Here is a 13345-nt window from a genome sequence, read left to right on the forward strand (position 1 = left end):
TGGATGTAGACTTGGAGTCAGCTAGCCTTTAAGAGGAAGACAGCCCAATCCAGGGGTTCCCACGTCTGGCTGTGCCTCATGAGTTACCTCAGGAGCCATTTCAGAATCAAATTTCCCGTCCCTCTTCAGATCCACTGAGTGACAGCCTCCAGGGATGTTAGGCATTTGAGATCCACAGCTTCAGTCTATTTAAAAAGGGGTGGGGGGGGGATTTCTTGGTGGCATCCTGTGGGACAAAGTACATTACTCATCAAGTTAACACAGATCAAATCCTGCTCTTTGAACTTGCTTTTGAGTTCTGTGCTTCCACCAACCCAAGTTCTATTTCCAAAAGGACCCTTGATACCTTGCCCCAGCCCACACCTCCAGCCCAAGCAGGTGTTCTTGCCAATGAGTCTGTGGAGCTAATTAGGCAAGGCACAGGTGTGTCTAATGCCTTGGGGCTGGGACCACCCACTGTCCTGCTGGGAGGGCCAGGAGGAAGGCCAAAAAGAGTTTAAAGGCCCTGCTCTTGTGGCTTTTTCATATCTCCTGCCAGTTTGTTTGTCTGTTTCTTTTCTTCTTGGGAGGGGAGCTTGTCCTTCTTTCAAGGCCCTGTTAGCCAAAGGCAAATACCAGCAATACCTTACTAGTGTTTGACAATGGGGATTTCAACTCAGTTTGGGCCGCTTTTGTCCTTGATGGGGCCTGGGGACTATGAGTGCTAAGGGAGCCAAGAAACCACAGCTAATTTTATTTCTTCTAGGTTTTGTCATTCCTGGGTAGACTTTTACATATTCAGGGGGTTTAGCAAAGATACATTGTAGAGCGGGTTTGTGCATGAAATATTTTTGTTGTTGTTGTTAGAAGGCAACACAGGAAGCTGATGCCGGAGGTTGTTTTGAGGACAAGGGAGTTGAGGGCAATAGGAACTTACACTTTTCATTTTGTGCCTTTCTGTACTATTTTGAAAATGTTAAGATTAGAAAGAGGTATAATTTATATAATATAATTTAAGTGTGCATTTCAGTGAGCTTTAACAAGCGCATACACATATATAACCACCACCCCAAGTGAAATGTAGAACATCCCAATGAACCCCAAAATTTCTTTTTTGCATTTCCCAGGTAATATCCCCACCTTCAGCCCCAGGCAACCACAGACCTACTTCCATATGGGACATCTAAATTTTTCCTTATTCTTTTCTGTTTTTTTTTTTTTTTAAGATTTTATTTATTATTCTTTTCTGTTTTAAGAGGGAAGAAATTTAATGTAAATTTAAAATATAAAATGTGTAGGATAGGAGGCAAGGTTTAGCCCATCTAAGGAATCGCTCTTATTAGCCCCAAAGCTAGGTATAGAGGCATGTGTGTTTATAAAATCGGCAGTTTTCCCCTCTTGGTGTTCAGAGGAGACTATTTAGAAGGAAGTTAAATATTTAAATATTTTTTTTAAAAATGTGAAAATGGGAGTAAACATCTTTTTGGAGCATGGGTTATTTTTTGTTGTTTGCTCTTTTGTTTTCTCTCATGTGCTTAGTGTTTATTTCTAGGTAGAGTTAAAATTTTAAAATAGCTGTTTAATGCCTACCCTCCTGTACAGAAAGATTGACAGCAAATATTAGTATTAGAATAAGAGTTTACAATAAACAGTGTGCAGTCCCAAAAGTAAGAGAATTTACCTTGAGCAGTGTCAAGAGTCCTTACTTTTTAGTTACTGTGTGGATGGAGAAATGACTTTAATGTCATTTCATAAAGGCTTTTCATTTGAATGTTATTTTAGATGTGGGCAAAATTAGGTAGGTGTGGTAGTGCTATTTTTAGAAAACGTGGAAAGAATGAGAACTTTGCTAAAAGCTTCCATCTGTTTTCTGACCTCTAACAGGTGACGGTTGAGTGGTATACAGCAAACTACAGGAAGGTGTAAATAAGTTTGGTAACTGAAAGCTCCTGTTTCACAAGTTTGCCTGATGAGAATCACCTGGGGCTCTTGTTAACATACAGATTCTCAGGCCTTATCCTAGCCCTTTTGAATCAAATTTCAGGGGATTCTTTTCTCTGCTCTGGCAAGTTTAGAAAAACACTGTGCATATTGCTTTACATCCTTTGCGCACTTCTAAGTGGGAAGATGATGGTGAATTTTTCCTCACCCAAGCTAAGAACAAATTGTTAAAACGTCTTAGACTGTGAATTGGGGACTGGCCTCTTAAATATGTGTGAGTATATTTATTAGGATTTTGCATAGGGTACCTGGATTTTAGATTGCTCTGCGATTTCTAACCATGTCTAAGGAAAGTGCTGAAATTTTAAGTAGTAATCCCTGCTCTTTAAATTTTACTCATTTCTTGTAAGATCGGGGGAATGAAGAGCATATTGTGGAAATTCAGCGCATTTTTAATACTGGGGACTTAAAGCATTGGTGATGGGGAAGGGCTTCAGATTGCCTGGAAAATGTGAATGGTGCTACATTGGAGTTTTCCTTGTGGTTTATTTCCGACTTGTTTTCTCTGTATAGTTGAGATATGAATAATTTGATAGGCTTTGGGATGTTTGTGTTTTTTCTCATTCATTCATTTCATAGTAATATGTAGTCTCTCTTAAAAGCATGTCACTGTGCTATGGCCAAGTGCAAATAGTTCAACCTATGTCTTACCCTTTATAGGCAAGAGAAATAAATATTTTTGTTCAGTATAGCACACAAACTGATCCTAAAATTCATATGGAAAGGTAAAGGACCCAGAATAGCCAAAATAATCCTGAAAGAGAAGAACAAAGTTTCAAAACTTAGTACAAAGCCACTATGATCAAGACAGTGTTGTACTGTCATAAGGATAGATATATAGATCTACAGAATAGAAATGAGAGTCCAGAAATGAATTCTTAAATTCATGGTCACTTGATAACCATTCAATTGGGGAAGAATAGTCTTGTCAACAAAGTGTTAGGACAATTGGATTTCTACATGCAAAGGAATGAATTTGGATGCTTATCTCATACCATATACAAAAGTTAACTCAAAATGGATCATAGACATAAATATAACAGCTAAAGCTATAAAACTAGAGGAAAACATAATCCTCATGACTTTGGGTTAAACAATGGTCTCTTATATATATATGACACCAAAAGACAGGGCAACCAAAGAAAACATAAATAAGACTTCATGAAAATAAAAAGTCTTCCACTTCAAAAGGAACACTGTCAAGAAAGTGCAAAGATGACCCATAGAATGAGACAAGATATTTGCAAATCTTATCTGAAAAGAAACTTGTATTCAGAATATCTTTTTTAGAAACTCTTAAAATTCAACAATAAAAAGAAAAAAAAAGCGCCCTATTTAAAATTGTTCTAAGAATTTGTGTAGTCATTTCTCCAGAGAAGATTTACAAATGATCAAGAAGCACATGTTCAGCATTATTAGTCATTAGAGAAATGCAAATCAAACCACAGTGAGAATACCACTTCAGACTCACTATGATGGCTGTAATCAGAAAGACAATAACAAGTGTTGGCCTTGTAGGTGGGAATATAATATGGTACAGTCACTTTGGAAAACAGTTGGCAGTTCCTCAGAATGTTAAAAAATACAGTTACCGTATGACTCGTTAATTCCTAACATAATGGGAGTTACTGTATACCCAGTTTTGTTGATACCCAAAATAAATGTCCCAACTGATGAATGGATAAACAAAATGTGGTATATGCATATAATGGAACGTTATTTGGCAACAAAAAGGAATGAAGTACAGAAACAGGATATAATATAGGTGAAAACATGCTAAGTAAAGGAGGCCAGTCTTGTAGGATTTCATTTATAGGAAATATGTAAAATGGACAAATCAGAAATAGAAAGTAGATTAGTGGTCACCAGTGCCTGGGGAAAGTGAAGAATGAGGACTAATTGTTTCTGGGTTCTCAGTTTCTCTTTGGGGTAATGAAATGTTCTGAAATTAGATATTGATGATAATTGTATTATTCAGTGAATATACTGAAAGTCTCTGAATCATATACTTTTAAAAGATGAATTTTATAATACACTAATTATATTCTACTAACCTGTTGGGGTTTCAAAAATAACTATTATACAAGGTATTTAATAATAAATATCAAAAAGAAGGATTTCATGTGATGGAGACATTATCTCTAAGCTTGATGATAGGTAGATTAAGGATTTATGAAAGGTCTGTTTGCATTGAGTGGTTTTTAAGGAAGATGGAGATTTGGCTATGTAGCTGTTTCCAAAAGGAAGGGTTCTGAGTCACAGAATTCAGCATGAGACAAGGTCAGGAACTCAGAAATGTCTTTAGAAGGAAGTTGTACTTCAGCTTAGTTAGTAGCTGTATGAGGCCTATGAGCAGACTGAATTTAAGACTTAATTAGAAAGGCAGGATGGTCCCAGGTTAGTGGGGGATCTTGAATGCCAGCATAAGGAATTCTCTGTCGTGTTTGTTTCAGCTCTAGAAAGTTGATTAAAAAAAGAAAAAAAGTGACACACCCAGGAGCTGTGTATTAGAAAAATACATCAATGGCAGGGTGTGGCATTATATAGAAAGGTGGGAGCTCACCTGTGGAGATACCCATTAGGAGGCTGATGCATTAGTTTGAGAAAAGGCTTTCCTTTTTAAAAGTACCTAACACTAGGGGTGCCTGGGTGGCTCAGTGGATTAAAGCCTCTGCCTTAGGTTCAGGTCATGATCCCAGGGTCCTGGGGTCAAACCCAGAGTCAGGCCTTCTGCTCAGCAGGGAGCCTGCTTCCCTTCCTCTCTCTCTCTGCCCCCCTCTCTGCCTACTTGTGATCTCTGTCTGTCAAATGAATAAATAAAATCTTTAAAAATAAAATAAAATTACCTAACACTAATTACTTTGAGCTCTAGGCCTTCTGATACCAACTTGGTGAATTTAAAAGGCCTCATACACAGATGTTACTTTACTTCATTTCCTGGGAAAATGAATCACAGTTTCCTAGTAAAGAGCTGTCTGGGGGTGCTAAACAATAGTGTGTGGACCATACTTGGCCAGTCCATTCATTTTGGTTCCTTTTTCTTTTCTTGCTCACCACCTGTGTTTTTTGTTTTTATTTTCTTCTTTCCTGCCTTTCTTCCTGCTCCTATCTTGGTCTTCTGTCTTCCTTGCCTTCAGCTTTACCTCCTATCTGTAATCATGAGACAGTTTAGCAGAGAAAATTACCAATATTTCTTTATATAGCATAAAGCTTGATGTTAGGTGTAGGAGAAAAAAGAATGAAGAAAACCTTTTTGTGGTTTTCTTCCACAAAATGCCTGTGGAGGCATTAACATAGGCTATATCAATGAACATTTTAATAGAAAATGTGCAAAATATGGTCACATTTTTTTGAACTTAGTATAAAAGGTATTTATATATAAACATATATGTATGTATATATATAAATGTAATATAAAAGTAACTGAGGTATGAGAAGACTCACTTTGAGAATTCTTTTAAGCCTCTCACTTCTTTATCTTATGAGGATCTCAGCATTCCCATTTATGACCTGTTAAAGTCTTTCCTAGAAGTTTGATGTCTCCTGTTTTGGTGTCCTGAATAGCAAACTTAAACCCTGATTGTGCCTCCAGTACTATATAATGAAATGGTTACCACATTCCTGAGACTTAGGAAACTAAAAGATTGTTGCATTTTTCAGAGGTTCACAGTGAGGCCATCTAACTAATACAGCTCTCTAATTTATCATTTCTACCAAATGCTCTTTTGATCTTGGAGTACATTGAAAAGGGTATTTAAAAGACAGCCAAACCGGGGCGCCTGGGTGGCTCAGTGGGTTAAGCCGCTGCCTTCGGCTCAGGTCATGATCTCAGGGTCCTGGGATCGAGTCCCGCATCGGGCTCTCTGCTCAGCAGGGAGCCTGCTTCCTCCTCTCTCTCTCTCTGCCTGCCTCTCTGCCTACTTGTAATCTCTGTCAAATAAATAAATAAATCTTTAAAAAAAAAAAAAAAAAAAAAAAAGACAGCCAAACCATGTTTGGTTTTCCAGCACGAACATGGAATTAGACTAGGTACAGTGCGGGCATGAAGATGGGAGTTATCCCAATCCAGGAGAAAGCTTTTTTCTTTGAAGATTTTGTCAGGTTTTACTTGTTTTTATTTTGGGGAAATCGTTGGTAGGGTAGCTAAAGACAATAAGAGTGTGTGGCTGGGTTGTTTTGCTCTTTTCGGGTGAGATTATCAATTTATGTTGAGATCTAATATTGAAGACAAAACTGTGATGTCATGAGAGAAAGGGAAGAAGGGAGGTAAGGTAAAAGGAAGAGGCTGGACCGTGTTTGGAGTAAAGACGCCTACTTTTGAATCTTAGCTCTGTCACTTTCTGTTTTCCTGAGCCAAGTTGTGTCACCTTTCTGAATCTGAATTTTATCAACATAAAATGGAGACAGTGGGGAAGATCAAATAATTTAACTCATGAGAGGATTCATTCATGTTGTCTGACTTACTATAAATGCCAAGTCCTGTGGAGACTTAACAGTTTATCATTCATGTTTTTCAAACATTTATTTTTTTTTTTTTTTTTTTTAAAGATTTATTTATTTATTTATTTGACAGAGAGAGATCACAGGTAGGTAGAGAGACTGGCAGAGAGAGAGAGAGAGAGAGAGCAGGAAGCAGGCTCCCTGCTGAGCAGAGAGCCCGATGTGGGACTCGATCCCAGGACCCTGAGATCATGACCTGAGCCGAAGGCAGCGGCTTAACCCACTGAGCCACCCAGGCGCCCCTCATTCATGTTTTTCATAATAGTATGTTCTTGATCTACACAACAGCTTAAAATTTCCTGTTTGGCATAAGTATAGTTCTAGAGAGGTATAATGTTCTCAGTCAATTACTTAAACCCTAGTTTTTGAAACCTGGTTATAGCTGATTCCTTGAAAATGGCAGTTAGGTGTAGTCCAGAAGTTTATGCTTGAGGTGGCGCTATTTCCCTATAAATTTGGTGATGTTTTGCATTTTTATCCCTATCTATTCCAAGTCAAGCAAATAACTAGATGTAAATTTAGAACCACCTCTGCCTGGCATAATCCCAGGCCTCACCTGTGAAGCCCCACCCAATATCATATCCTGTATACAAAGTTTGTAGGTTCCTAATGGAATAAAAGACATGCTATAGTTCTTCTTCAAACTGATTATAGTACAAGGAAGACTGTCCATGCTGTACTTCATTTTTGCTGGTAATCTGTCAAGACCACCATATTATTTCCCACTTTTTGTCAGAAACTACAAATATATCTCACAGGTATGGGCCTTCTGAGCTTGATGTCAATTGTTCTGTTTTGTTTTTAGATCCGGGGATTTCTGTCACGATTTGATAATGTCCTTCCTGTCAGTCTGGCGTTTGACAAATGTACAGCTTGTTCTTCCAAAGTAAGTCATTCTGCATTTGAGGGACTTGTTTTTCAAAATGAATCTGTTACCCTTACCAGTGAGAGGCACTGAACCCAACTGAGGACTTTTTTGAGGGGGAGGGATGGGGTCTAAAAAACTGGAGGGGATTTGACATTTATGTGTATTCATTCTCACAGAGAAACCAGCCTGAGAAAGTTTGCTTTATAGTACAGAGAGAGACTGAATTAGATATTGTAATTCTGTATCAATATTTGCATCACAATAATTTTAGCTTGATTGTAAACTTTTAGGTTTTGCTCCTACCCAGAGGTTCCTTGCTCACATGGACCATCATGGAGCAATTTTTAAGTGTTCTTAGAGGAGGAGGGATAGATACTAGGCAGCCCTCATGGTTTGTCTTTTGGAGATCTATATAATGACAAAAAATAAACAGAGATTAGGGGCCTGGCTAGGGAGCACATAAAAAGGGCCCCTTCAGCTTTGATCTTTCCAGAGGCTCTAAAAATAGAGCTGGCATGTCCTCCATTGTAATGGGAACCGGCTGATGTATCTCCAAACTACAGTGATGGCATCTCACTTTTTCATAGGCCTAGAGATAGTCTGAGTTACTTGTGCCTGTATACTGTGTATTTATAGCTAACTTTCTTTTGTATGCTAATTTTTATAGCTAATTTATAGCTAATTTTCTTTTGTATTTTCTTTAAGCCATTGATGCCCAGTGATTTAAAATGGGCTTTTAAAACTCAAACTTCTCGATAAGATTTTCATGTTCAAATATTGGCAAAATGGTTTTGGGGTCATTAATCCCAAACCCTCGCCTCTTACTTCTAATTTAGGACTTTTTTTTTTTTTTTGCCATGGAGACTCATCTGGTAGTACAGAAAGGATTGGATTCTGGTGAAATTCTCTCCACTCTGAGTTGATAAGCTTCCCTCCACCCATCCCCTTGTATGTTAGTGGGGGAGGACTTTACTCAGTCTGTAAATCTATGAGAAGCTGAGAAGCACAATGCTAACCAATCTAAAAACTTAATTCAGATTTGAGAATGTTGATAAATTTGGTTAATTTTAGGTGCTGAAACATTTAGAGTAATTTTTTTTCTTCAAGAAGTAAGCTAAGCTGTTTTATCATTATGCAACCCAAGAGTCAGTGTTTAGATTTAAAGCTTACCATTTCTCAGTAGTGACCCACGAGCTCGGTTGGTTTTTTGTTTTTTTGTGTTTTTTTTGTCTCTCTGTTCAAGTCAAGGCTTTAAGGATGTCTACTTCTGTGTTCAGAAATGCAAGTTTTAGAATTATATGCTTTTTAGTTAGCACATTTTTTTTTCTTTGAATGGCTGAGCTAATTGGTCTCAGAATAACTTGGCAGTATTAATTTTCATGCTGAACTCATTTGGCACAGTTTTTCTGTGGCTTTTTGTAGACCAGGCATTTCAGTGAAATAAAGGTAACTGGGTTCTGTAAGTGAAATGCAAACACCCATTCTTTCTTGTTCTATTTCTAATTAAATTAGCCCTTGAGATACTGTTTGTGAAAGAATCACAAACATACCAGCTAACTGAGGTCCCTTCTATTCTTTGAAAGAGAATTGCTTTGCAGTTTTAATGCTTTCACACTTATTGTAAGCATTAAACTAAATATAGGTATCACTTTTTTTGTTAGCAAAGTTAATTCCTCTTGGTGGTCATTCTGAGAGTCCTGAGATACATAAACATGCTGGACAATTTAATACAAACTGCTTTGGATTTTAACAGCTGTGCTATTCCCATAGCGATCACTTTTCATGTGGTCTGGGTATTAAATTTCTTTTGTGCTGAAAAGGTTGCTTCACTGGTGCACATATTTCCTTACAGTAGAAACACAGTATTTACTTACTTGGCTAACTTCTTTATTCGCTTAGGAGAATGTCATTCTCTATTATCTGCAAACCCAACATTAATACTTTGAAATGACAAATCCAATTATAGTTTCATCGCTGTGCATGTGAATTTTTCTTAATGCATACTTAGCATAATATTTTTATACTGAGTAATATCATAGTTGTTATTGTTTCAAAAAGATTCTTTGGGGCTAAAAATGACTTTTTAAAAATTCTGCTTTGATATCCATGAAGTAATTTTTTCCTTTGGTAGTGTTTGGTATTTTTGCCTCCATCCCCCACCATCCCTCCCGCTCCCTCAGGACCAAGGTCATACTTATATCTAATTTAACACAAATACAGACAGAAAGATGGGGGAGTTAGGGGCACCTGGGTGCATCAGGGTGTTAAGCCTCTGCCTTCGCTCCGTCATGATCTCTTTGAGATCCTGGAATCTGCCCTGTGTCCTGCTCTCTGCTCAGTGGAGCCTGCTCCCCTCGCCCCCTGCCTACTTGTGATCTCTCTCTCTATCAAATAAATAAAATCTTTTAAAAAAAAATGGGGGGAAAATGGGAGAAATAGAATAAGCTCTGCTGAGTAATATGCTCTGTTCATTACCATATTTATATGTGTGTATAGACCTTTTATAAGGCCTGAGGTGGGGAAGAATAGAGTTCTCTACTATGTCAGGGAAGGCCGAATCATCTACACACAAATAGTTTCTTGCCTTGTTTGGTTTTAACTTGGCAGGTAGCCAGATTAATTGTTCCATCTTACAGAAAAAATACTGAAGAATCTGGAGGGAGGAGGGTAATGAAGAGGCATTTTCATTCCAATTTCTGATTATTGTCTTAAAAGACTTTCTTAAAATGTTAGTATCTGCCCCAGAATTTCAAAAAGTCTTATTTGAAGCTATATGAGTTGTTTTTAGTTCCGAAAAGGAGCTTAGAGCCAACTGAAGTTTTTGTGGATTGCTACCAGCAGGGAAAAAAAAATGGAATTTTAAAACCAATATTCTTGAAAGAATTTCTCATAATACACTCAATTAGTTACTATTAGCCTTTCCTCTAAATATTTTGGGGGGTAAGTTAGGGTATTTTTTGGTATGTTTATATTTTGATATAATTTTATACTTCAGAAAAGTTGCAAGAATAGTACAGAGAACCTCCTTATACTCTACCCAGACTGACCGTTTGTTTGCACTTTGCCCCATTTATGTATGTGCACACTCCCCTCCCTCACGCCGTGCTTCCTCCTCCTCACCCTTCTCTTTTTTTTTTTTGCAACTTTGAGAGTAAGTTGGAGACATTGTGGTCCTTTCCAACTAAATGCTTCGATGTGTATTTCCTAAGAAAAAGGATATTCTCTTACCCAAATACAATATATTTTCAAATTCAGGCAGTTTAATGTTGCCACAATACTATCATCTAATCCACTGTCGGTATTTCAAATGTTGTTATTTGTACCAGTAATGTTCTTTATAGGTTTTTTTTCTCCTAGACCAATTCAGGATCCAGTTCTGGATCAAGCCTGCCTGCATTTAGTTGTTCTGTCTCTCTGGGTTCTCTCAATCTGGAAAAGTTCCTTAACCTTTTTTTTTTTTTTCCTCTTAACCTAAACATGGTGATGTCTTGCTGGTTTTTTTGTAGCATTTCCCTCATCTTTATTTTGTCTAATATTTCCTTATGATTAGAGTCAGGTTATAAAATTTTGGCAGAACTACCAAAGACATGATGATGTATCTTCATGTTAGGAGCCACATGATGTATTTTATCCCCTTTGGTGAGGTTATTTCCCCGCTTCCTGTATTTGAACTACCTTCTCCAACGGTGAGAAACCTGGCTCTTACTATCCTGCGTGTATTTACTCCCTGCTCAAGTCTAGCATATACAGAAAGTAGTTTCAAAATTGCTAGCTCATACTACTGCAGAAAATAAACCTATTAATTAGAGTTCAATTTTTATGCATGGTCCTTTTTTTCTAGGTAAAATTTATATACAGTGGAAGGCATGAATCTTAAGAGAGAACAATTCTGTAAGTTCTGACAAATGTATACATGCGTGTACCCCTCATTTCAATCAAGATCTAGAATGTTTCCATCACCCCAAGAAATCCCTGTGTCTCCCTTCCCAGACCATATCGAGGAATGAGGACAGTATGATGAATACCAGTATGTCGAATACCAAGCTAGGCACTTTCTGGTATTTCATGCAACAATAGCCTAATTTCTGGGTCCTGGAAGTTGACTAGAAACTTATCTCAAATCTATATTCGGGAGCAAGACTGTGCCTGACATGACTGCATGTGGATATTGTTCTCATTGCACAATCTGTCACCCATAACCTTTGTGATTCTGCAGGAATAGCCTTGCATGAAGAAGCAGGCCCCAGTCTTGGTTTTCATACCATCTGGGTCCTGCCCACTGCACAGATGTAGCAAGCTGTGCCCAGAAACCTGATCTGGGGATTTTAATTAGCAATTAGCAACCCTAATAATACACTTTGGTGTTTACCATGCCATGAGCTCTTCTGTTGATGGGTTATGATTAAACTTCCCATGGTGACTTGCTATTAACTTTTTGTATGTATCTGTGTACATGTGCCTTGAGTGATAGAGCGGGTGTAGGAATAATACACTTTGGCTGGTATCCTCATGTAGTAAATTACATGTTTGTTTTTTTGTTTTTGTTTTTGTTTTTTTTTTTTTTTTGCCAACCTGTCCATTTATTTTTCTTATACTATATAATCCTAACGTTTCTCTATTTATTTCTTTGCTACTTAAGTGTGAAATAATGATACTCAATTTAGCTTTTTAAACTAAGAAAAACCTCTCCTCCAAAGCAATCTGTTGCCTCAGGTTCAACAAATATGCCCTTTTGAGGATAGAAAGGCAAGTCATGAATATGCAAAAAGAGGTTAAAGTCTTCCTGTATGGCTGTTAGCAGGTGTTCATTTATTCAGCTGCCATTTGAGTCCCTGCTGGGTGCCAGAGATACAAAGATGATTAAAATAAATGCTATTTAGAGGATGCGGCAGACTTGTAACGCAGCAGCAGTCATCTCACTTATATAGTAACACGCTGTGTGGTCAAGGTGTGTCCTCCTGCAGTGGTGTGCTAGTACCCACTACTTTTTCAAACAGGAGAGACCAAGGATGGCGTTGTAGAAGGTGACTTCGGAGTTGATGTTAAAGGATGAGTAGGAATTTTTAGAAACACATGGGAGACAGAACACATCCTGTAGATGGGGAATTGCAACAGTTGCCAAAAGAAAGAAAGCCTGGTATAGGCACAGAGTCGTTCAGAGTAGTTGTTCAATGTAGCCGTTGCGACAGAGCATCAGTCATCCAGTTCTCTCCCAACCGTCCTCTCTGAGTGCCGTTTCAATTTCAGCTATTCTTGAGTTGGAATCTAGTGTACTTTGTCTGACATTTGAGGCTGCTGTTTTCAATTTTACAATGCCGTATAAACTTGTTTCTCACCTAGCACCAAGCTTAGGGGGTTTCCTAGCCTAAGGAATCCAGCAGCTGCAACAGTGTGGTGTGGAGGCCAGGAAGTCGTTCTGGGGATTTCCAGGGTCTTGGCTCCGAGTCCCTTGCAGGCTGCCTGAGTGACCACAAGCAAGGTGCTCCCTCTCTGCTTGCCTCCATTTCTTCTTTTGTTAAATGACTCAGTTGGATGAGATAAGCTCTGGCTCTCTGTTGACTATTAGCACTTATATTTTCTTTAGTTAATTTTATGTTTTATTCCACAGCAATCTATTTTAATTATAGTAAAATCAGAAAATATATTTAAGGTTAAAGAAGATAATCAACAGTATTCTAGCCACTTAGACCACGGTTAGCCATTGACCTCTACCCTTTCTGACTTAAGAAAAAAAATTTCTATGTAAGGAGGTATGTGTAGATAATTTTTCTCTCTGAACATTCCTATTTTATGTTTGAAATTAGCTTTAGAGAGAGAGATTTATGGTTCTGCACCAAGGACACTCCCTGCTTCTCTGATTTGATAGGGTTTTAAATCTCAATCATTTTTAAGGACTGGCCAGAGCCCAATCGGAAGAGCTCTCCAAAGTTTGTGCCAGGAATTTTTGCATACAGCTTCTCAGTGGCAAATATTACTCAAAACTGGGCTGCAGCCAGG

The 13345-nt window shown here is 38.0% G+C and overlaps 1 protein-coding gene across 8 annotated transcripts in view; it reads left to right on the forward strand.

The window, feature by feature from the left end:
• ATG7 (autophagy related 7) overlaps window positions 1-13345 on the forward strand; it is a 245926-nt gene that overhangs the window by 74344 nt on the left and 158237 nt on the right. For all 8 annotated transcript variants that reach the window (XM_059161746.1, XM_059161751.1, XM_059161752.1 and 5 more), the window contains one exon: window positions 7286-7366. In XM_059161746.1, the coding sequence (XP_059017729.1) occupies window positions 7286-7366 (81 nt within the window). The remainder of the gene's footprint in view (window positions 1-7285; window positions 7367-13345) is intronic.

The sequence above is a fragment of the Mustela lutreola genome, chromosome 2 (genome assembly GCF_030435805.1).
Source record: "Mustela lutreola isolate mMusLut2 chromosome 2, mMusLut2.pri, whole genome shotgun sequence".
NCBI lineage: Eukaryota > Metazoa > Chordata > Mammalia > Carnivora > Mustelidae > Mustela > Mustela lutreola.